Source organism: Pleuronectes platessa, chromosome 7, assembly GCF_947347685.1.
Source record: "Pleuronectes platessa chromosome 7, fPlePla1.1, whole genome shotgun sequence".
NCBI classification, from domain to species: Eukaryota; Metazoa; Chordata; class Actinopteri; order Pleuronectiformes; family Pleuronectidae; genus Pleuronectes; species Pleuronectes platessa.
The window spans coordinates 17,289,200-17,314,189 of NC_070632.1; the positions used below are offsets into that span (position 1 = coordinate 17,289,200).

General features: G+C 41.0%; 1 protein-coding gene across 2 annotated transcripts; it reads left to right on the forward strand.

Annotated features, from left to right (window-relative positions):
* The first annotated feature begins 1,057 nt into the window (after positions 1-1,057).
* Positions 1,058-24,283, forward strand: LOC128444949 (zinc finger protein aebp2). Of its 2 annotated transcripts, XM_053427672.1 has the most exons (9): positions 1,063-1,641; positions 2,675-2,885; positions 3,865-3,972; positions 4,324-4,510; positions 5,878-6,002; positions 12,468-12,535; positions 20,637-20,750; positions 22,169-22,198; positions 23,387-24,283. In XM_053427672.1, the coding sequence occupies exons 1-9, from the start codon at positions 1,100-1,102 to the stop codon at positions 23,391-23,393; spliced, it is 1,392 nt and encodes a 463-aa protein (XP_053283647.1). In that variant the 5' UTR covers positions 1,063-1,099; the 3' UTR covers positions 23,394-24,283. The 2 variants fall into 2 exon arrangements, with proteins under 2 accessions (XP_053283646.1, XP_053283647.1); XM_053427671.1 differs by lacking the exons at positions 5,878-6,002; positions 12,468-12,535; positions 20,637-20,750; positions 22,169-22,198; positions 23,387-24,283 and adding an exon at positions 5,029-5,525 and having other exon boundaries at positions 1,058-1,641.
* The last annotated feature ends 707 nt before the right edge of the window (positions 24,284-24,990 follow it).

A 24,990-nucleotide genomic window follows, 5' to 3' on the forward strand; every position in this document is an offset into this window, starting at 1 on the left:
GCACCTTGGAAGTCAGAACCAGCGAGTGTAGGTTTCTGTCTTTCCAAGCCTATTGAACCTGCATTGCTGGGGTCAAACTTATACCCAGACACCCCCAGATGGAGCTAAAAGCCTCAAATTGGCAACTGGGTTGACAGACGGAAGCAGCTGGAGTACTGGAGCTCATTGCAAGGATGACTCTCAGGCCAGGTTAGATCTGAATGTCTGACTGTTAAAACCAGGTGCAGGTTGGAACTCAGTCATGCAGAGAGGATCTACATCAGTATCTAAGTTTCCAGGTCATTCGAGGATTGCGAGAAAAGAGAGGCAGTGAGAACATCATTCAAGTGTAGAAGGATCATCGACATGGCTGTAGGGTGCTACAAGCGGGCTACTGATGGAGAGGGTGTGTGATGGCTGGTTTAACACCCGAACAACCCTTTGACACCAGATTTAACATTGATGATGTGTCAGAGTCACATCATCTCGTATTTCAGAAGAAAGCAAGGGAAAACAAAAACAGGAGGCAACACATACACGCTGTAAATATCAAACATTGTGTCAGATATAACCAGAATCAGTGAAACACTATCATATCTTGATGAGAGACATTTACATGTACAATATGTAGAATTTAGTGACATCTAGTGGTGAAGTTGTATGTGGCAGCTGAATACACATCACCCAACCCTCCCCTTCCAAACATGAACGAGAACCTGTGGTAGATTCAGTTTTCATAACTCAAAAGGTGTTTAGTTTGTCTAGTTAATGCTACTGTAAAAAAACATGGCGGCCTCAGCAGAGAGGACCCTCTCCTAAACCTACACACCTTTAAAGAAGGAATATGTTTTAAACATAAATTTGCTTGATAGTTGATCAGTGGCTTATGACAGAGCATGAAGAAGAAGAAGGTTCCAGGAGGATGACTCCTGTAGTAAACACTGACTCCTCTTTTTTTTAAACACAGAAGAAGAAACACATGGGGAGTTTAAATCCCAAAGTATCAGTTTTGCCTCCTCGTGCTGCAGCTGACCAATCAGAGAGCAGTCTGCGTGGTGGACCCCGCCCTCTCTGTAGTGACGGCGGCTCAGAGACACGGAAACTGTCCAACGGTGCAGAAATGGCTGCTGAACCCACCGGAGAAACACCCGCTCTGGCTGCCGAGTACCACTCACCCTCCGCGGGGACAAGCGAGAGCAATGGCCAGGACAAAGAGAAGGGCCTCAACGAAGTGGAACCAGCGGAACCTGGCGCCCACGTAGAGCTGAAGATGGAGGAGGCGGGCGGGGAGGCCAGTGAGGAGAAGCCCGTTGAAGCTGCGGACAAGGCCCCGAGCGAGGCGGAGGCACACGACGGCACCGTAACGGTCAGCCAGGAGAAGACAGCCGCTCCCGAAGAACCAGAGACGAAGCCCGAGCCCGAGCAGAGTCCCGGAGAGGGCAACAGCGAGCCCGCCAACGACAGCACCATGAAGGAGGCGAAGGATGAACCGGGGGAGGACAGCCGGTGCTCGGAGGCGGACTGCGAGAAGAGCAAAGCGGTGGGAGAGGACGGGGAGAAACCGAGCAGCGGAGGCGGGGAGCTGGACGACAAGAGGCGGCCCAGTGTGGAGATATCATCCTCGGACGGTGAACCGCTGAGCCGCATGGACTCGGAGGACAGGTGGGTGTGATCAGTCACTGTTGACCGGAGGGGTGTGTTTGCTGTGACAGGTCCACGTTGACCAGGGGGGCGTGTGAGCTGGGACAGGTCACTGTTGACCGGGGGGTGTGGGCTGTAACAGGTCCACGTTGAACAGGGGGGGTGGGCTGGGACAGGTCCACGTTGAACGGGGGGGTGTGTGAGTATCAGCAGTGAGTCACGGTCCGTACGAGCACAGGTGGACTATTCATTTTAGAATGTTTGGTTTAAATAAGTAAATATCAAAACTGATTTCATACTATGAGCCTTTAAACATCTAATCTCAATTGAACTGTCTACACATATCTGAACATCAGCTATAAAGCGCAAACACCCCCAAATTTACTTTTCTACTCATGTATCCACATACAAAGTACTTGACAGGACGAAATATCATTGAGTGTAAAACAACCGTTCAACATAAAACACAATATACAAAAACACAGTGCAACATAACAAAAATGAAACGCAACACAAAAACATAACTGAGCTATAAGGTGTACAAGGCTAGCTGCAGTTATTAGGTGCCTTATGCACACATGATTTGAGCCAAGTAACAAGTAGTCATATTGGACAGAATCAATAAAAACTAAGAAGAATACAAAAACAATATATGGTAAAGTAAATAATAATAGTAATACTTGTATTGGGAGAATTAGATTTATTGAAAGTTAATTCTGCTGATAAAACTGGTCGGACTCTGGAAAATATAGAATAAATTAATACACAAGCGATGAGATCATTTCATAGAAGTCCCTTGGTGATTTTAACAGCATGACAAATGAATAATATCGTGAAAAGAGCGCTGAACAAAATGATAAAATCAATTTGGTGTCAGTGATGAACGTGGCATGCATGGAAAACCAGTTGCAGCCAGAAGCCTTTCACGCATAGCAAGCATGTAATGCGGCAAGTGGTATTTGCACCTGTTCTTCACGGCTGTGTAAAGCCTGATCTGAGCTGTGAGGATGTTCTCGATGACCCACCCACCCATCCACCCTCTCCTCTCCCTCAGTATTAGCAGCACCCTGATGGAGATGGAGAGCACGGTGTCCAGCGGACGCTCCACTCCTGCTATGATGAACGGACAGATCAGCACCAGCTCCTCCGTGGCTAAGACCGTGGCCTACTCCTGCTGCTGGGACCTCTGTCCGCAGTGCTTCAACTCAAGTCCTGATCTGGCTGAGCACATCAGGGGCATTCATGTGGATGGACAGAGAGGAGGGGTTAGTAGACTTTAAGATTTTGTACAAGTTTCCTGTTGAGGATTTAGCAAGATAATGTCGTTTTTTACTGTATGCCTACCCCTGACGCTTGTAGGTAAAATCCAAGAATTTCTCCAGACTCCAGTGAATGGATGTCAGAGGACTTGACCCTTTTACTTGGATTGGCTCCTAAAAACGTATTAACTGTTAAATGTAAACAGTAGCATGGGTGGTATAAAAATTCAATCCAAGCTGCCTCCATTACGCAAAAAAATATTAAGTTTAAAAATGCAACAAAAATGATATCGGCATGGCCGCTGAGCTAATATGCTGGGGGAAAAAATCACTAGATCCACTTGTCATTGCAAAGAGCCCTGTGACGTGTGAGCTGGCTGGAGCTAGATCTTTACTAGTTAGTTAGCTAGCAACAAACGCAAAGCATGAACTCAATTATGAGTTTTCTGTGTGACAGAACCCACAGAGCCTTTAAAACTAAGAATCATTCCCCCTCTGTCCTGCGCTGCTTTACACTTTAACAATAAACATCAACACTAATCAGTTATTAAGACCTGAACAGTACTGAAGTATATTTTATGATTGTTTGATTTGCTCTACAATTTATGAGACATGTATTTCAAAATGCCGTTCACCTGCTACACACAACACGAGACGTAACAGCCCGGACATTAGGATTTTAGTGAACGTAACGATAGGGATTCATGATCCAACACCATCGGTGGTAAATGTCTTCTCATATCCCTTAATTAAAAAACAAAACAAGATGTTTTCGTTGCCTTCCTAAAAGCTACTAAATTATTGAACTTTGTAGCACATGTGCTTGGGACAAAACTGTCTTTCTGTATTTCTTTCTGTCTAACAATCCTTCCCCAAGCTGTCTTGACAATTATCCCTTTTTATTCACTGTTATTTTACTGTTTCCAACTGTTCCCTTTAACTTTTCTTCTCCTGTCCCATCTTCTTCTCTTTCTGCGTTCCTCAGGTGTTTTTGTGTCTGTGGAAGGGCTGTAAGGTGTACAACACACCATCCACCAGTCAGAGCTGGCTCCAGAGACACATGTTGACCCACAGCGGAGATAAGCCCTTCAAGGTAAAAACCAATGCCTCAGGTAGGAGGTACACCTCATGGTGATGATGATGATGATGATGATGAATGTTATTGTCCGCATTATAAATTTACAAAATAAATAAAAATGCAAAATTCAAGCATTTGATTAATATTTTTTTTAATATTCAAATTGTATTCAACTGCTGAAATATGTTCAAGAGCCTGAGTGTTTAGTTTAGTTTCCTCTCTAACGCGGTCTAGTAATCCAACACAGGACAGCAGCTTTGTATATTTTTAAACAAACTTAGTGAAATAAAACATTTTGTAAGTTACTTGTTTAAGTTATCATCTTGTCCTACTAAGTGTAACATTGTTGGTTGTGTTCCTCTGCAGTGTGTAGTCGGTGGCTGTAACGCCAGCTTTGCCTCTCAGGGAGGTCTGGCTCGCCATGTGCCGAGTCACTTCAGCCAGCAGAGCTCCTCTAAAATGTCCAGCCAGGCCAAACTCAAAGAGGAGTCTCCGTCTAAGGCTGGACTTAACAAGAGGAAGAAGCTCAAGAACAAACGCAGGTGCTCCCTACGTACGTACCTAGCAAACACACACACACACACACACACACACACACACACACACACACACACGTGAACATCCCTGTTGGACAGGAATACAAGCTGAACACATTAGGATGTATTATATTATTAGATATATATTAAGTTGTGCTGAAAAAGTTGTTTTCAGCCTCTAACGACCCACATGTCTTTCTTGAGACGAAAAAGGACCACACATAAGACCTGTATCTGTCTATGGATTGTACAGACTCGCCTTTTTTCTCTCGAACACTTCTACATGTCTGTTTTTTATCCTTTGAATTTATATGAAACAAGCAACTTAATCCAAATCAACTGAATCAAAAGAGACATATTGAAAGTTGCTTCTGTAAAACATGTTTATTAATATATTTGTTATTCTTTTTGGAAGGTGTCGATAGTTATTAAAAGACTCTTTAGTTTAACTTTTCAGTCCATTAGCTACAAATTGTACATACCTAGGGTTATCGTTCGCTGTTTTCCTAACCAAAACATTTTGATTGTTCCCTAGATAACCAATCATTTACAAAAATATACTTTGCAGAGACAGAACAGAAAACAGGGAGAGGTAATGATCCATCCAAGCAACTGTCTTTGTTTTTTTTAAGTCTTCTACTGATGCACGTCAATTCAGTCAACAGCAGCTGTTTTAAAAAGTCCTCACTGTGGTGCATTCATGGACACACTTATACACTGATAATAGACAGACACGTTGCCAGAAAACTAGAACAAAAACACAAAATTACAGCAAAAGCAATAATGTTTTTATTATATTATTGTAAATGCAAACCTTCATCTTTGGTTATTTTCTTAACATGGCCAAGGTTTTTGATGACTCTCCAAAGTAAACTTCACTTGCTAAAGACCAAACAAACATTACGGATATAATTCACATGATGTGGAATCCCAACTTCTGATCATGAGATAGCTCATGGTTTGGTCTCACCTACATAGACCGAAAAAAAACATAGTTAAAGGCAACACATGTGCTTCCTCTGTAACATTTTACAAAGTGTCCTGCATTGGTCTGAATTAATGTATTTGATAATAACAGCAAATGTCAAGAGGCCTAAGTTGTGTTACCACTGAATATTTACAGTTGGGCAACTACACCATATGAATCTCACTGCTGCTTCTGTCAATGGTGTTTCACCTCTTTTTTTCATCAGTTAAAACTTTGTTGTTGCTGCAAAGCAACATTTAAAGCCCACAGAAGGATCACATTGTTCAGTCATGAGATGATTCTGATGTTGTCATGGCTAAGTTTTATAAACGCAAAGCATTGGGATTGTTGGAGTTGGAGTCCTGGTGTTATGTTTGATTGACTCTGGTTCATCAGGCTGCCCTCCTTCCCTTCCAGCGAGGCCCCACGACTTCTTCGATGCTCAGACCATGGATGCTATTCGCCACAGGGCCATCTGTCTTAACCTCGCCACCCACATCGAGAGCGTGGGCAATGGCCACAGTGTGGTCTTTCACAGCACGGTGAGCGCTCCCTTTCTATTCTATGTCTGTTTGTGTTTACCAATTGCTACTTTTTTTCAGATTAACCGAATTAATGAGGAAGTATTCAAACCTTTTACTTAACCTCAAGTACAAATACATACACAAAAATGGATTCAAGTAAAAGTGTTTTCTTATCAGCAAGTGCTGCTGCTGCAGATGTGCTTTGCTCCCGCTGAGAGAGGCGGGGCCCAATATTACCTGCCTGCTCTGATTGGATGAGTGGACCAATTCCCCTCTTGTTATTGATTACTTTTTGAAATATAAAAAACTGTCTGCGTGTATTTATTTATTTATTTATATATATATGGAGGTTAAAGTAAAATGAACCTGAAAATATGTCTACTTAAGTAAAGATGCCCAATAGATACACAAATAATTATTATATATTGATACGTAAGTAAAGTAACAGTAAATATGCGTTTTGCTTTATACTGGCAAAATCATAATTTATATTGTTTAATATTCTTCAGTGTAATTTATTATAATCAACCAAAATTCAGACAAATTGGCTTGTTTAAGATTTAGTAAAATATACTTAAAAATGACCTTTCAATACACATTGAACTATTAAATATACTTTGACATTATGAAGAAGCTGTTAAGAAATTGAATGTTTTTATGCAATTCTTTGCATCTGCATATTAACAAAAACTTAGTGGCTGCAGAAGCTGTAGTCTTGTGTTTCCATGTACGCAAAAGGCAAATAAAAGCATCACTGATGAGAACAATGTTCACAGATTATAGTCAGTATGTATTCTGAATCATCTCAATTGTCTCAATTGTACTTTTTCTATTAATGAATATAGACACTGTGTAGTGTAATTTGCGTAATTTGTGTGCCATTGAAATCTCTTTATTATGTTATTTTCCTTTTGGACAGCAGGGGGTGTGAAAGCCTCACTGTAAATTCATTTATTTCTCCTCCGTGCACTTGAAGTGAACCTTGTGAATCGCCAGGGGCTTTGACGCTGTTTTTCTCTGAATCGAGCTTCACAGGAAACACAATTGGATTGTTTTTGTGTATCTCAGTCTGTTCTGAGCCCTGTGCATTATACATTATTAATGAGTTGTAAAGTACCTTTGCACCTTTCTATTTAGGGCATTCATAAGCACCTCTCACTGACGATGACTCTTACGAGTGGATTCTATATTAACGTTAACTATAAGATAACCTGGATGTTTAAATGACTGCTGTTCAAGTAAGGATTACCCTGTCTCTTCTGCATAGCTCTCAAGCACCATTATAGTGTAATTTTTACATATTAGCTTTAAATGGAAATAATTGTCATGTACAACCTGATTCCAACTTCCTTCACGTACAGTATGTACATAAGACAACATAAAATAATCCTTTGTTATTTTTCTACAATTGAGAAATTTGCTGCATTACAGCAGAAAAGAGGACTGTCAAAAGACAGACGTCAGTAAACGTAATGATAACATGAAATATAAACCCTAGGAAAAATAAAAAATTACTGGAACAGGAATAATATACAGTGTGTACAGTGAAAGCAGCTTATATACAGTGAAACGGATTGCACATGAACTATTGAATTGCAGAGACAGAAATAAGTATTGCACAGTGAAATTACTTAAACATAGAAAATACCAAACAGTGGTTACAGTTCCACTCACTCTTAAGTTCAGATATGTAATCTTAATATTGCTTGTACTTATACAATATGTTATATTGATTGTTGTTTGCATCTCCTAATACGATTAACTAATTATTCATGGATTTAGTTATTACATATTGTTAGTGTCCTTAGGTGTCTAGAAAGGTGCCCTGAAATTATTAATTATTATGACTTTTATGTAATTTGCTTTGTATTGACCTTTTCCCCAGCAGCTATTCTCTCATGTCGTAGTAGGAAAACAATAACAATGGCTCTGTACCACTAATTGACTTCATTATCTATACCTACTGTATCCGTTTCCTGTTGTGACGTTTGACAAAGGTCTTTCTTTTTTCTTTATGTAGCACTTTACACAGCGAATTAGCCATCTTGTGTGTGTGTGTGTGTGTGTGTGTGTGTGTGTGTGTGTGTGTGTGTGTGTGTGTGTGTGTGTGTGTGTGTGTGTGTGTGTGTGTGTGTGTGTGTGTGTGTGTGTGTGTGTGTGTGTGTGTGTCTCCCCCCCCCCCCCCCCTCCACAGCTAAGTCCTATATAAATAATACATTAACTGTGCTTTTTTGCATGGTAATGTTGCACGCCATCGCTCGCTATCCTAGCATAAATAATTGGTGCACTCATGAGCAGAAGAATCCACATTAACTGCACTTTTTCTCATCCTAAGATAACAGTGTCTCCTGGAGCACTTATTGTATTGTTTTGCATTGTTATGTTGTACAATCAGAAAAGTTGGAATTATCATCATGATATTAACAGTTCCATTGTTCTGAATACATGAGGTCAAACTCAGAAGTTCTTAAATAAAACTCCTTGGTTTTAATTACAATCTGCCTTTTCAGAACAGAAACATACAAGGGGAAGACCTTATTTTCATTGTATGAATTTTAAGTCAGTAAAGCAAAAATTATATTGATATTTTTAAATCCCCAGTAAATTAACCTTACTCACAGTTAGAAAATTTGACATCATGTTTGAAAAGCCGCTTGGTTAAACAGCTGCTTTAATGCAAGCATGACAATTTTTTTTACACGTGAACAGATGTCATGTTGTTCATCTCTTTCCCTTTCAAATTCTTTTCCACTGGAAATAATTGAAGCATTATGGGAACAGTAGAGTGTTGGATAGAGTTTTTACACAAACCCACGATTAAGGCTTCTGTTCATGTTAAATTTAATTGGAGTGTTGAATAGTGCTATCGTCACTACAGTATTGCTTTGCTCTTAACACAGTCCCTTTCAACTCTGTTCTGTTGCCCCTGCAAACCTCAACACTCTCCAGCAGCCAAGAGTTTTAAAAGAAAAGCTCAGTGAAGATAAAGCTTGGGAAGAGGTTAAGAGAGGTAAACCGCATATTTGGACATACACTGAGGAGGAGGAATAGCCAGCCAGCGGAGAAGGGGGAGAGACAAATGTAGAGAAAATGAGAGAAAGGACGAGTAAAGTGGCGAAGTAAAGGTCAGATTCATGGAATCGGAAGGAGATCTGGCCAGTTGAGCGTACATTCTCCCTCTCTCTAATCCCTGGAGGATTGTGGTGGAGAAGGACTGTGGGGCTGCGTCAGACCTCAGGCCCCAGCGGGCCCTCCCAGGCCTGGGGAGATGGAGCAGAGCTGTGGGGGGTTCTGTGGAGTTCGGCCAACAGTCCTGCTGACACGCCAGAGCAACTCAACAATGTTTATGATGGGATGTTTTTGTTGCGTCAATCTGCGTCATCCACTGCTTGACCCCCTGACACTAGTCAGGCACCCAGTTTTAGCAGCTCTGCCTTTTCCCGGCTGCAGCCCAGCCCCTCTCACTGCTTTGTTTTGGAGCCACTCTAATATCCACTGTTAACTCCTTATTTCCTCCTGCTCTCCCTCTCTTCCTTTCTCTCCGTCTCTTACCTTCCTCTCTTGGGTCTTGAGTGGATTAAGATCTGTCCCTTAAAGCACCGACTTCCATCATCAAACCGCTAATCACTTCATGCTGCTTTAACACAAGCCCACTTATGATCTCCGGCCGTTACATGGCCCATTCAAGTGTGCTCTGGGTTTCTGATTATTAACCTGGTGCGGCGAGGAGCCTGAGGGCCCACGTTTACAGCAATGCATATTTAATTAAAAGGGCAGTAAAGCAGCTGATGGTGTAGTAAGTCTAAGAGACACTTCCTGTTCAGCCTATTGCAGCAAGAACTGGATTCATGCTTTGGCTTGACCACATGGCTATTTGTTAAATCTCCATCATTTACGGGACAGGTAAATGAGATTATTACTCTGAAAACAATTTTTTAAATAAAACGGGCCCAAGAGAAGAGCATGTATTAAAAACTATTTTGTTGTTAAAAATGTTTTGGGGGGAGGATTTGGATATAGATGTTAATCACAAATGTTTGGGATTCTTCATAAGACCAAATAGAAATATGAGTAGAAATTAGGTGAGGGTTAACAATGGCAGACAGTTTTGAAGGCCAGCTAATAAACCATAGTTCAGAATTACCTGCATCTGTATGAATGCATCAATGCTGCTGCACAGTGACAGCATGCTTTTCAAAACAGCAGGCGACAGATCGGTATCATTCTAGCAGTAAGCATATGTATTTCTTTCTCCATGCATATCTGGTCGCACTGTACAGTCTGGGTGCTCTGGTACGCCCTCTAGAGGTATCTAGCACATGAATACTTTACACAAGCATGGTTAAAAATAAAGAATAATCCCAGCCTTAGACAGTATGCTGACACCAGAATCTAATGCATGACATTTTACCTACTCTACACGTTTGCATTCGTCATTTAGAGAATTCAGGCAGACAGCAGGACGCCCCTATGACATAAATTCACGTTATACTCCTTCCTTACTTTGAGTCACTGAAACCTCCACTATTGTTTCCATTTAAAGTCAGACTGTAGCACACATTTATTTTTATTTTTTATTGAAAGGCTTTTCAATTTCATATCAAAGGTATATCTTACAAGCGTGGTCGTTTTTCTCAGGTTCATCACTCGTGCTGCTTCGCCCTCCCCACTTCTTCCCCAGTCCATTCAAAGGAGTTTAATATGTGAATAATATATAACAAACAAGAGACAACAACATAGTGGATTCGCCAACTTGGCTGCAATTTAGAAGGCTTCTCACAGACAAATGTTTTGACACCGAGCCTGCAAAACAAAATTCACATCTGCTAACCTAGGCTTAATATTTCTTCCAAAAACGTCATCAGTCTGTAAAGTAATGTGTTTGTTGTGCCATTTGTTTTACTAACTACGTCTTTCAGACAACTCTTTAGCTGGAAGCTTTTCAAAATATTAATATCAATGTCATAAACCCCCTCCAGCATTGAGAGCAAAAGTGAGTGTGCCATTCCCTTATTCATTAGCCTGGAGAAAGTATGGAGAGCTAAAATTAATAATCAGATTTTCACGTTGTGCTGGACAGAAAAGACAATCGTGCACAATTTTTCATATTGGTGTGATAAATAAAACCAATTTATGATCCTTTGAATAAGATAATTTGTTCATATTTTGGTTCAAATGTGGAAGGATGTAGAAGCGGTGAGGAGAGAAGTGATTCTAGGTCTTTGTCTTCGTCTGTGTCTGGTGTCTCAGCGGAGCCTCCTCCCTTCTGTCCTCAAACCAGTTTCCATCATTGCCGCAGCCAGTCCCTGCAGTCATAAAAATAATTTCAGATATTCCTGTGCGTAAGAGAAGTTCTTCACATGTGAACTCATTCACTATCCTAAAAATAGACATTCCTGACAAAAAAGAGCCAATTGACGCAAGAGGTTATATCTGTGGCTATTTTTGACACCGCTGGTTATTTTTCTAGCTTTTCTTTTCCCTACTGACAATATTTGTGTGGATTCCAGGCCAGTTTTACTATAAACCAACGCAGCATGATAGATAGAATGTTATACATAAAAAGCACCAAATATTTAGGAAATCTGCCATTGTCCTTAGTGTATTTTCACAAGAAGAAAAGCTGTGACGTTTGTGGTTGCGTTGGCAGATTAAGACATGCAAGTAAAAGCAGGTGACCGAACATAAGACAAATATTGAACACATTAAATATTAGTACCATAAACATTAGAAAGTTGGTGCTACATTCAGTCAGATTTACTCGTGTTAACAGTGTTAAAGCATCTGGTGCTAACACCAAGAGATGGGACTTGTTTATACCATATTTTTTATCTTCTTGGCTCTTTACAATCCCAGCTGGGTTGAGCAGTCCTTACTTTGGTCCAAATACTTTGGGCATATCAAACATTTGTCTGAACTTGAATTCCTTGGTCTTACAATATGTTGCGAGTATGGGATAGCTCCCGTTGAAAATAGAACCTCACTGAGCTCTTGCATGCATTATTAAGATCGTTCCCGCTGCTTATTAGTGTAATGATCAGCCACTATATCACTTGGTTAGATGTCTGAAGCATGTAGCCTAATTATTAGCCAGAACGGGGGCCGGGGGGGGGGGGGGGGGGGGGGCATGTCTTTGAAGCTGATTCTCTACAGAAAAATGAGACTGCAATAGGAGCCGAACCCAACACTTTCATTCAAATCGGGTGCTTGTAAAATTACATATTGGCTTGAAATAAAAAATCGAATGTATAGATTGAATTATACGGTTTTTGTATTTATTTGGTGGTTACCTTTCATTGGTGATGCTGGTTATGGTCTGGCTATTGGGGTGTTCATATGTCAAATCACAGCAGTGCAGCAGAGACAAATTGACTGTGTGAGTGAAATAACAGTGAGGAGGCAGGAGTAGGCGTTTTCTTGGTGTCCTTGTTTTTGTGTCTTTCATAACTCAGCTTGTGTTGGTGCTTGATTGTCTGTGTGCAGGTGTTGGCCAGAAGGAAAGAGGGGTCTGGCAAGGTGAAGGTTCTCCTGCACTGGACACCCGAGGACATGTGAGTAAATCTACTCCTATTCTATACATCATCCTATTGAACCTTTACCTCAACTCATATACGCTTAGATAAGAATTGTGAGGCTTTTTGCTGCTACTTTACCAAGTCACTCCACAAGATGGTTGGACCGGGCCCAGCACACTGAGTTTGACTTGGTTTCTCACACACCTTGAATATCATGGGGTGGATGATGAAAGATCTTCCGGTCTAGTTGATCTTGTTCCTGGTAAGCTCACGTCTCACCTGGCTGGTTGTGATAATGAGGCTGGTTAGGGATAAGATGAGGTTGGACTATCTCCTACTTTGGGCGGTCATGCCATTGTTCATTCGGGTGTAAGAAGTGTACAGAGTTGGAATTGAGGAGGAGGGACAAGGATCAGAGGAGAGAAGAGAATCCGGGGAGGGAGGGAGTCGGGACAAGAGATCAGAGACTGTGCTATATTGCTGTAGAAAACACCCCTCATTAGCCAACTTTGCTTGTTGAGTCTTTTTACACAGCTGTTACACAGATTCAGATTTATTGATCTATATGCCTATGATCTATGATGTCTCCCCCACCGGTATATTTTTGGAACAAAGCCTCCACAATCCATTTTCATGCCTTAATGCAGAGCAGTGAGGCATCAGAAGGGCAGCCTAGAACATGCTGTTATAAAAAAGATGGAGAGGAGTGGAAGGGGTGTGAAGGGGAAGGAGGGTTTTGCAAGGTGGTGTTGTTGTCAAGCGGCTCAGGAATGTTATCTGTTGGTGGTAGGAGAAGGGCGGGGCCTGCCATGGAGGCCAGCGGTATAGCCTCTGCCTATCATACAAACATTTCCTTTTCGAGTTGCAGGGGTACCAGCATGTACAAGTGCACATCAACAATGTATGTTTATCTGTCAGATAGTTTTATGATTCTCCTTTCCATTTAGTAGTGCAGTCAACTTGGTGGTCTCTGTTTATGTCAGGGTTTGCGATAAATCTTCCCATCTTCCTATCCTTGCTGAGCCAGTAGCCTACTTGTCATGGATAACTCTCAATGTGGGAGCTTAAAGCCCTGGAGCTCCTCCTTAAATGGAGCTAAGAGGAATTAGCCATGTTGGTATTCTCACTGAGTGTAATGTTACATTTATTCATTTCTCAACTACTGATGATGTGAGGACTGGCCATTGGCAATTAAAAAATATGTCTCTTTGTGATGCTCTCTTGGTCTGGTGCTGGTTCTGTACCTTCTACTTGGCTTTATCTAGGTCTACAGACGTTTTCCCCTTGGTTCAGTTTTTTTTGTTGCACAGATATAAATCAAAACCAACCAAAATCCATCTAAGAGAACCGCATGAAAATGTTCAGTCGACACATTAGTCACATATATCCAGGAGAAGCTGGTTCATGTTCCCACCACAAACGACTGCTTCGGAGTTTGTTTGGGACCCTAACGAGACCACCTCTTCTAAAGGTGCTTAATGTGGTTGTTTTGGTCTGCACCTGAGTTTGACCCTTTCCTTTTGCCCAAACAAACTGCACAAAAGGGTCTGATTAAAAAGGACTAAATAGTGCAGGTGTGAAAACTTCCTATGATAAACCTTGAATAGTTCCCCTGAAGTGGTTCAACATCCATAATTACTCATAGGCTGATTTACTGTCTTCCTTTTTTCATGGTTTAGGTAATAAATGTCCGTCATATTAACCATTTCGTGTAACCTCTGAATGCACTTTCATAACAACAATAATCATACTCAGCTCAGCCCTGTTGGGCCTTAGCTCACAGTCCTCACTAGCCTCACCAGGTTCAGCCTACTATTGGTCAAACTCTGCACCACTTTTGCCCCTCCTCATTTAAGCAATTTTGTAGAAGGACCGGACGTTTGGACATTGTGTTCAAAATGAAATGGGTCTTTCTCACAGAGTAGAGTTCACAGAATGCTGTGATTTTCAGCAGGGCTGTTGTTCAAGGAATTTCCTACAAAACTGCCAACACTCCCATTAAAGACTTGACTGCATGGCCTCTGAAGATGATCAGAGAGAGGAAAGAGGAAGAATGAAATAGAAGAAGACCAGGGTCAAGGGACAGGTAGGAGATAAAAGTTAGGATCAGTGCGGGGCGGGGTTCAAAGGAGACCATGAAGAGGCTGAAAAATAAAAAGATTTTGTGAGTGCAAAGTTGGCACTGGTTAAAGAACGTGGATGATGCATCATGAAGTACATTGCAGCTGACAGCCTCGGATGAACACACTGTAGCTAAACCCTTGTACTCTCATCCCTCTGCCTCAGCCTCCCATTTTCCCTTCTTTCCTTTCCCCCGCTCTGATCCACCTCTGCAATCTCCTTCTCACCCCGCAGTGGGAGTTTAATCTTGTGCATTGAGAAATAATGAGGGGAAGGGAGCGGAAGAGAAAGATGAAGTTTGGTGATCAGGAAAGACTCGTCAGATTAATTCCAAACAGAGAGACATAGATGAAGATTGATACTGAGACTCAAAGGCAGGATGGATGAGGGAACGCACTGCAGAGACAGAGAATGGAGGAAAGTGAGAAATGGGAGTGGGAACAAAATGGTTGTGGGAGAGAGTAATGTGACGGAGAGGCAGAATGAAACCAGAGAGAACAAATGATTGGTGAGAGATTTAAACAGAAAGATAGAAAATGAGAGTGAGATGGCTTTTGGCTTGGGCCATGCAGGAGAAATCAGTGATGCTACTGAGTGATACATTTGCACCGCAGTTAGCGAGTGCTTTAGTAATGAGTGTGTTCATTAATACCCACAAACAATCCATACAAGGGTGGTGAAGAAAATGCATGCCTGACGCATAGTGGTGGTGCAGTCTTCATAAAACAGTTTCCTGCTTGGGACATACAAAATAGATGGCCTTTGTGCTAATGTCACAGGCTAAAGAGAAGAACTGGAAATTAGGTTCATCTCTCTGAATTCCAGATCATTCCGGTCACACGAAATGAACTTCAGGTCCTAATAACTTATGATTAGTGTCGGTTTATATTAATAAAGTGTAAAGTGAGTGTGGGTCAGCAGGAGAGTGGAGGGAGGACTCTCAAACAAGAGACTCTTTAATGTGCATCTGTCCTGATCCTAAAGCGGTGGTTATAATTTTTCAGCAGCAGGATATCGCTAAAACAATGAACGTAGCGGCAAACTTGAATCAATTATGCATCTAAGAATCAAGAAATTTCCCTACCTCTAGTTCTGACATGCATCCACTCATACAGTCAGTACATGTTTGAAAGCAGCTTTACATAATATTTTGGCATGTGGAGAAGTAGAAATCTTGATGGGCTTTCCATGTTGTGCTTCAATACCTAAGCTACGATTCAGGGTTTAGCAAATAATTGTGAAATATTTTTAAAATTGGCCATTTTAGAGTGAGTGTTGATTTGTGTTTGATTTCACATAGTTCAAATTTATTCTTTGACTCACTGTCATGTCCTAGTATAAGACATAAATCTGTTGGGCATTTGTCAGCCATCATGTGTTGTGACCCTCAACAGCAAACTACAGCAAGTTCTGAACTATGTGTATGTTTCCCAGTCACTGAGTCAATGATTAGCCTCGTAAATGTGGGAAGTCATATTTATTAATGCAGGAGCAAACCATTCACTTTATGACTGACACTCATTAACTTCATTTGGATTAATACGTAACTGATTAACATGAACCCTTCTGAACATGAACCACCCAGCTGACTGAGGACAAAGAGAAGGGTGTGTGGGCTGAGAAAGAGAGAGAGAGCACTATAATTGCCGCCTAATCTTTGATGGATGTGTGAATGGATTCCCCTGTATGCTGCTGAATGCTTTGGAATAATTAGACTACACAGACTGTGATGGGGAACGCCATGGGCCACTGGCATCCTAGCTCATCAATGTGGACAAACTATGGTGCTTATAATGCACAAGATAGGTTTGTCTCTTAAACCTTTGTTAACTTGTTTATAATTTGTTTCATTATGTCCTTTATCTTCAGGAAGGTATCAAAGGGTACAATAAGCACAAGCTAGTAGGGCTCCCCTTAATAGTTTTTTCTTGAGATTTATTACACAAGAGAAGTTTACATTTTATGTTTTTGATATATAATGCCATTACTTTACTCTAAGACATTGGTGTTAAATTGTTTAATAATTGGCATATGAATTCTTGATTAAGATCAAAAAGTTTTGTGAGGTCACTGTAACCAGATTGTTATCAGTTCATCCTTGATTCCAAGTTAACGTTTGTGCAGATGTAATGAAATTCCCTCTCGTCGTTCCTGATTTATCACAACCACAAGAATCGGACAGAGGTGAGGTCACAGTGAACTTGACCTTTGTCAAAGCCATTTTGTTGTACTCTGAAGACGTCTGGGTTGGAGTGAGATTTTATTTGAGAATTTCGTTCTTCATTTCCTGGCACCATTTGTCAACTAACCCTTTAAAATTGAATCAACATGAAGACCAGAAAACTGTGAATGATGTGAAAAAAGCAAACCAGAGATAGGTTGGGAAAAAGAAGCATTGCGCATTGCCAAATTTGTTTTGTTTTGTTTCTCACTCATATGTATAAATTGTGTTAGCTCCCTGACTCCCACTAAGAAATATAATCTTTGGAACTTTGTCACATGAAGATGGAAACACTGATTCAGTTTTCAGAATAAGAGCAGAGATCAAGGATGTCTAAAATCCCTAATGATCCATAAATGACAATCCATTCGAGGTGTGAAAGGAATGCTTCCCTTTCTTTATGCGTATCTCTGATCATTGAGCAGTGAATATGGGTGACTTGGTAGCTGGCCTAATTTCTGCCTGTTTAATTGCATTATTGCTGTGATATTTGGAAAGTATTCTGTCATTTTTTTCCGAGCATAAAGATACGGATCTGGTCTAAAGAAAGAAGAATAAAAGAAAGACGGAAAAGTTACAAGCAAATGTTTAAATGCTGCTGATTATAAATGTGATGTAAAACAATAGAGGAACTGCCACTTTGATCTAATAGTAATAAACCTCCTAAGCATCAAATGATCATACATGGGCAAATCAGTCACATAAAAATAGATCCCACATTTCCTGCAACACCATTGGTTGGTAGAGGCATAAAACCATGAAGCAGCCATACAAGTTCATAGACTTTTTCCCATTTTAAACTGTCCCTTTGTTAATTGTTCATTCATCTCTTGTGAATTGTGAAAAAGTTCCATATAAAGCCATTTAACATGTTAGTGCTTTAATACGCACTCTGCTGACTCTTAATGAACATATTGCTCCTGTCACCACTGGGAGCTTCCAGGTCTGAAGAAATCCCAATAGCTCTCCCACACTGCTACTCATACATACATGTCTGGCTCATACAGAAGAAAAGCAAACAGTGTCATCGGGAAGAAATTAATTTGTTTGTCTTTATTTGGCTCAGTGGGACTTTGGCTTTGAGTGGACATCTGTTTGGTAGTGATGTGGTGTATGTGTTTGTATGCGTGACACATGTGTGACATGCTGACCCCCCCCCCCCCCCCCCCCCACCCCCCCCCCCCCCCCCCCCCTCCCCCCCCCCCCCCCTGTGCAGTAGTCCTGTGTGCCTCCCATATATCAGAATATAATAACTCATCAGCACCACAGCAAACTCGCTCTGACATGTTTATGGTGACTCTGGAGTGGAATGTGCACATAACCGTGCACACACACAAACACACATGGGTGTTTACTGCATATTTAACACTCTGCAGGTCCTCCTCTGTTATTTGAGGTTTGCTTTTCACAATGGCACTAACTCAAGACTAATCCAAACTTTAAGGCCACTTTGTAGGGGACTGTTTCTTGTCTTGTCCCTGCCTCTCGTCAGCTTCCTCTTTCAGCTCTCACCACCATTAAAGGGGATGCAGACACTTTAGCTATGCACTGCTGAGTAAAACAGGAATTTTTCTATGCTTTACCAAATTTAGGAGAATTTTGTATATATAATGCTACCGCAATGAATTGGTTAAAGCGATTAAATTATAACTAGATAATAAGAATAGATTCATCATTGATTAGTTTGGTCTATGTTTTTTTTGCATAGCACACACTGTGGAAATGTCCCCTGAGGTGGGGGCGTTAAGCCAACCAATGCTGGGCCTTGTGTACCTCATTTGGCTGCTCCTCTTGGGTAATCGTTTGAAAAATTGCAGAGGGAAACACTACAAACGATACAGCGGAGGCAAGTGTACAGACCTAGTTTTCAAAAGTGTAGGAAAATTTGACATGAAAGCCTTCAAAGACGACCATTAATTGCAAAAAGTGCAAAGCTGATTTTCTGTGGCACAGGTGCATAACTTCACTGCATATGCCTCTGACTAAAAAAAAACATGTTGGAGCCATGGGTGAAGGGGACTTATTATAACTAGTTGGACCTAAATTATAGATATTTGAAACTGTAATCATGGTCATAATTAAGTTGCAAATGTCTGTAACTCATGTACAAAGACAAGTATGTTGTTTTTAATTAAACAAATTTAGCTCTCGTCTGTTTATCCAGTTAATAACCGATTCATCAAAACTAATTATTACCTAATTACAATTATTATAATTAAAGATACAACAATAATCTGGGCATATGAATCAAAACTGCCTTTAAACTATCATTGCAATCATAGGCCTCATACTGTGTATGATTACTTCCATACGGGCAAGTTTCATGAATCCATTTTTTATTAAAACAATTCTGCAGCAAGAGAGTTAATTCCGGCCTTCTGCAACCTGAAGACGCAAAATTATGCAGCACCGACTGCGACCTTGTTAATCATCTGGGGGAATCTCTGAGGGGCCTTTTATTTTAAATTGTATTATTTATTTTATTTTTAAAACTCTGGTGTGACAAATGTGTTTATAGTTTATATACAATGACTGTGATGGTTTTGATTTGGTCCTAGTTTTTGTGAATGGGTTAATTCAAAGTGCACACACAGAAGTCCACCTTCTAATGAACATCTAATCAAACCTGGGCCCAACAGTGATGTGTGGAAACCTGAAGGGCTATGGTAAATGCAACATTTTGGTAGATGATAAGAATGCCGCACTGGTTTTCAGAACTTTTTAGTATTGACCAAATTGTCCCGTGAGGCTAACCCCACCCTCCCAGCACTTAAACATGCCATAAAAGGATTTTAATCCACTGTGTGAGTGTTTCCCCTCCCACTCTTCTCCCCCCCATATCTCCTTTCCTGTCCTTCACTTGTCCGCTTTCTATTACTTCTCCTCTTTTGTTCTCCATCGTTACCTGCACCCAGTTACCCAGTTGCGCTGAATGTGCTGCATATGAGGCACTACCTGCAGACGCTCCACTTAATGGGCTGACTAGGCATGTGAATGAGGGATTTTGGCTCGGTGTCTGCCTGCTTGCCCAACTGCTGCTTGCAGTGTGTGTAAGTGTAAGTGTGCGTATGTGTCTGCATCTCTTGGGGCTCCTGTGATGACGCACATGGTGACGGGGGGAATGCTGGGGGTGGAGACAGGGGAGGCTGGTGGAGGGAGGGGAGGTGCACTCAGCTTGCAAAGCTCTTTGTTTCTTTCTACTGCACCTTGACTTACCACGCCAGTGCTCGCACGCTCCCTCTTTCACAGGGGATCACACTGCTGTGGGGTACAGTAAAATGCAGCTGAGCGGTACAGTACAGTGCACGTGTGGCTGTGTTAGTGTGTCACTCTAACGCTATCACCTCGCTGTCCTTAAAGAAGGGGGAAACAATCGGGTTGTTCTGATTTGAAAGTGCCCTGTATCTATATTTTACCCTGTATTCAAATTAGATCACATTAAATGAAGTCCAAAATATTCTCACATACATGTTCACACCTACGTACACACAGTCGTTCACATGTCCCACTTTTGATATCTACTGTAAGCACACAGTAGTTAACCATGGAGGTGTAGTGTGGCAACTACTGGATAACCGACATCATGGGAGGGTACAAGGCTTTGTCCTTTGTTTGTGTGTCTGTGAAGGTCTGTGTGAGTTCCATAGCTTTGGTCAAGGCCATGTTACCTATGGAAATGTACTCAGTGTTCAGAGGAAGGTGTGAACATGTGCCCTGGACTCAGTGAGACTCTTTGTCAATCGCTCTTGTTCGAGCTTCCACCCTGACATTCTCTCTGTGTGTGATCTCCTGCAGACTACCTGACGTGTGGGTGAATGAAACGGAGCGATCTCAGCTGAAGACCAAAGTTGTGCACTTATCCCAGTTACCGCAGGACACAGCCATGCTGCTGGACCCAAACATCTATAGGTGAGTGTGTAGTGGTGTTTGTTGTGCAGACACACAACCCCCCACTGCTGTAAATTAATTTACCCTCAGCCGAACACATGGAGTTAGACTGCCATGAAAGAAAGAAGCGTTTTGCCTCTTTGTGTGAGAGAGAATGTGGATGTCTGTTAGTGTGTGAGCCTGTTTTGGTGTGAGTACCAATGCCTCCCTCCACCAGGTGGCACCAGAGCAATCTGGTGAAATACAAGTGTAGATTTAGTGTTGTTAAGTGTTGTTCTTTTTGTCTGTGTACGAGGAGGCAAACATCCCAACTGTACAATCTGATAAAGGATGTTAATGTTTTGCCAGTAACCACATGGCTGTTTTGATTTGTCAGAAATAACAACAATCATAATAAAGAGGCCCAGTTATTTAAGTATTAAAGACTGTTTCACTTGAAAAAGATTGAAATTGCAGTTCACCAGTGTAAATTTGATTAACTGATAAATGATATGAGAACAGAAGCATCAAACTCCGCCCAACTTCAGCTAAGATATTATTTAAAAATGTCCGCTTTCTGCAAGAATAAGTACACTTACCACGAAGAAGACAAAACAAGGTTAGCTTTATGGTAGACCATAAAAGGGTGAAAATGATTCCTGAAATAGGAACAATATGCCTAAAATAACAGAGCGGTCATCTTACCAGAGATATATGGCACAAGAGTGTGCTGATCAGCACCCAGGCTGACTGATTCTAATTAGACCTGAAGGCTCTGTAACTCCAAGGGCTGCTGCTGGACTCTGGTTTCATAGTTGAATATAACCATCAGCACTCAGCGGATTTACATAAAGGTTGTCCTAATGCATGAAATCCCCAAACAAATGAAGACGCTGGTGCCTGTGACAGCGAATACATCCAATCAGCTCCATCACAGGATCACATTGGATAACAGATATCATACATAAGCTACTTTCAGACATGCATAGAACTCTGCAGGTTTGAACCCAGGTGTCTGAAATAGAGGCTCCGGATTACCAATGACTTTCTTCGCCTGGCCTCCTAGTGTAAAGTCCGTAGAAACTCAGGAGAAGTTGATGTGAGAACACAGCAGGGGATCCCCGCTGAATTAACCGCAAGTGAGTGTGTGTGTGTGTGTGGGGGGGGGGGGTGATGAAGCTTGTTACGCGCAACAGACACTAAAACGAAAAAATATATATAATAAACTAAAAGGAAACAAATATCTCCCAAAGAAAAAGCGGTGACACATACATTTAAGACACCTCAAAAAATGTCGAGAGAAGATTTAATGCTGTTTGTGTCTGTGCAGAGAATCTCCTGCTGTTGTTTATGTGTGAAAAACAAACTCTGATTAAACTCTGGACCCAATTCTCCGGACTCAACATGTCTGAAAAGGTCTTTTAGAGATGCTCTCTCTCACACCTTTTCTCTGTTTTCAGAGCACTTCCTCAAAAGCGGCTGAAGTGCAGGTAAGCTGAAGCAAATACAAATACTCTTAAATCTTTAACAGTATTGATTCACTCTTAAATATTTATTTACATCTATATATTCAACACACACAGTACTATAGTGAGATTTCAACTTAATATACTGAACAACATTTTCATATTAATCAAAGACAATAAGTGAAGGTCAACGTTATTGGACCTGGTTATTGATGCAAACACATCCAACAACAAAGGCACAAAACAGAATTTAAAGTAGATGCTTTACAAGACACAGAACCCAGAAAACAACTGTATTGTGAAGACAAGTCATACTGTATTGTATTACAACTACTTATACATATTATATATGTATATGTGGTTGTATATAAGAATAAAATATATGTTAAATAAATATACATTTGAGAAAAAAATAAGTATGCATGAAGTATGTGTATTGAAATATAAAATAAGTCTAATCAAAGAGACTATTGTATATGACCTACGGAAGTTGACATCTGCTCCTTCAAATACCCTATTATTTGAACAAGGGCCATACTGACAGGAGTTTGCAGCAGTGAAGTCAGATGTACAGGAAGACGAGGCTGGTGCATAAACAAAGAAGCATTAATGTGACAACATCAGTGCATCCATGCACATCGTTTGTAGATGACAGTGGTGTTTTAATGTGTATCCACACAACACAGTTGCCGCCTCCTTCTTGTTTGTTAACCCGACTGTGAAATCCACACGTCTCTGCTGTAGTAACACACATTTACATTTTCAATATTCCTTTGCTGTAACCTATATCAAACTCTGCTGATGCATTGATGATATGGTAATGTTTGCACGTCTGCAGAATTACCCGCGGCCCCGGCTCTCCTGTGGTGAAACATTATCGCAGCAGATTACTTGTCGCCCACAGTTTCACCGCTGCTGTTTACTGTAAAGCCAGCAAAGTGAGAAACGAGCTGATCCGAAGCCACGACCCTTGGCATTTCATAGTCTCACTCCAATATGGGGCCCATTTTTTTGTCACTGTTCATTATTTCCTTGATTGACCTCAGTAGTTCAAGCACGTAAAAGCTGTAGAATACACAGTGTAATGTGTCTGCAAAGGAAATCAGCTCAATGTGGATAAAACCCATTTCTCATACTGTAATCTCTCTGCTGACACACTTAGAACGACTCATTCTCTCCCTCTCTTTCTTTCTCTCCTGTCTTTGTGCTCAGCCTGTGAGGAGTGGACTCGATACTTAAGGGGAAATCCTTGTGCATAGGACATTTATGTGTAAGGGATGGGACGCTCTTCTTCTGTCTCTGCTGAACGGGGGAAGTGAAGAGGCGATAAAAAGGGAGTTCTCCTTTTTTTATATATTTTGTGTACATGAAACAATGGTTGTAGCCAAGTGTGGTGGTAAAAAGAGACTAACCATTTTTTAAAGAAACTTTTGTGTTCATCAAAAACTTAAATGAATGTTTTTAAAAAGCACCAAGCTGAACATATTCTTCATACCTAATGGTGTTAAAAGCAGTTTTGTGTACGTTTGTCAGAAGATGCAGCATCTTTTATAACTGTTTTGTGTAAAATATTTATGCAGATTTGTAACTTATTTTTATACCATGTACTGTGGCTTTTTGTGAAGGTTTTGAATAGAACCGTATTAACTGTGATAATATATGTTAACTATCACTTATTGGGATATTTGAACATTTCTAGTTGTAATTATGTTGTACATAACAAAAGTCTTAACAGATGATCCTATTTATACTTCCTGAATGCAGTACTGTTAGCTGTGTGTAGGACAGCGAGGTGTGACACTGTGTCAGTCATGTCAGACTTTGTATTCAATACATTGCAAAAATGTTACAGAAGCAATAACTCTGTAGTAGCTCTTAACCCAGTATGTAGAGTACTGCGTGATATGACTCTGACATGTTAGCACACACTTCAAGTGTAAATCACACCAGTTTATCAACTTAAACAGGAACTTTGCATATCATAGTCCGTATGATACATTTACATCACCGCCATTTACAATTATTGATATGAAGTTGTGTTTTCTACTGTGTTTGGAAATTGAACATGTGTTTTTAATAAAATGGCGGAATCGACAGATGTTGACAAAATGCAAGTGGTTTGTTTTTTCTAATAGACCGTGTTTAAAGATGGACAACTTGACTATAGGTTATAAACCACACCCTTTCCTTCTCCATGTTGCTATATGGGACATGGACCGAACTAAGAAAGTAAAAGTACATGTTTACAATTTTCTCAAATATGGTTTCTGTCGTCTTCTGTAGTTCTCATCACACCAATGTACTCAATGTTAATGTGCTCATTCTTCTCGTTTTAAACAGTTATTTGATGCTGTAAAATGGGGTAACATTTGACAGTTGACAGCTGTGACCGACTCACATTTGTTTGAGCCCGTGTAGCAGCCGGACCTTGATACGGCTTCACACCATGATCACCACTACGCAGACTCTTAAAGCAAATGACTCCTATGTACAATGGCGGCACCCATATATGTTTTAAATTATTTGTTCAACATGAGAAAGAAGAGACGCCGCAACCATTCCAATGTTATGGCGTTGACGTAAATGTTGTTGGAATGACCTAAAGGAGCAATGCCTCCATGCGTACGAGTTCCCTGTGCGTGCGTTGGAGGGATTGGCTGGATTATTTGGCGTCTGTAAGCGGAACAGCTTTGGGACCATGCTGCGGAGGAGCTAATGAATGGGCCGGCAGGGCAGAACCCCTGCCAGCCTCAGCTGTCAGTGAACATGCCTGCAGAGACGACTGGGTTCAGGGAGAGGTCTGCTACAACACGGTC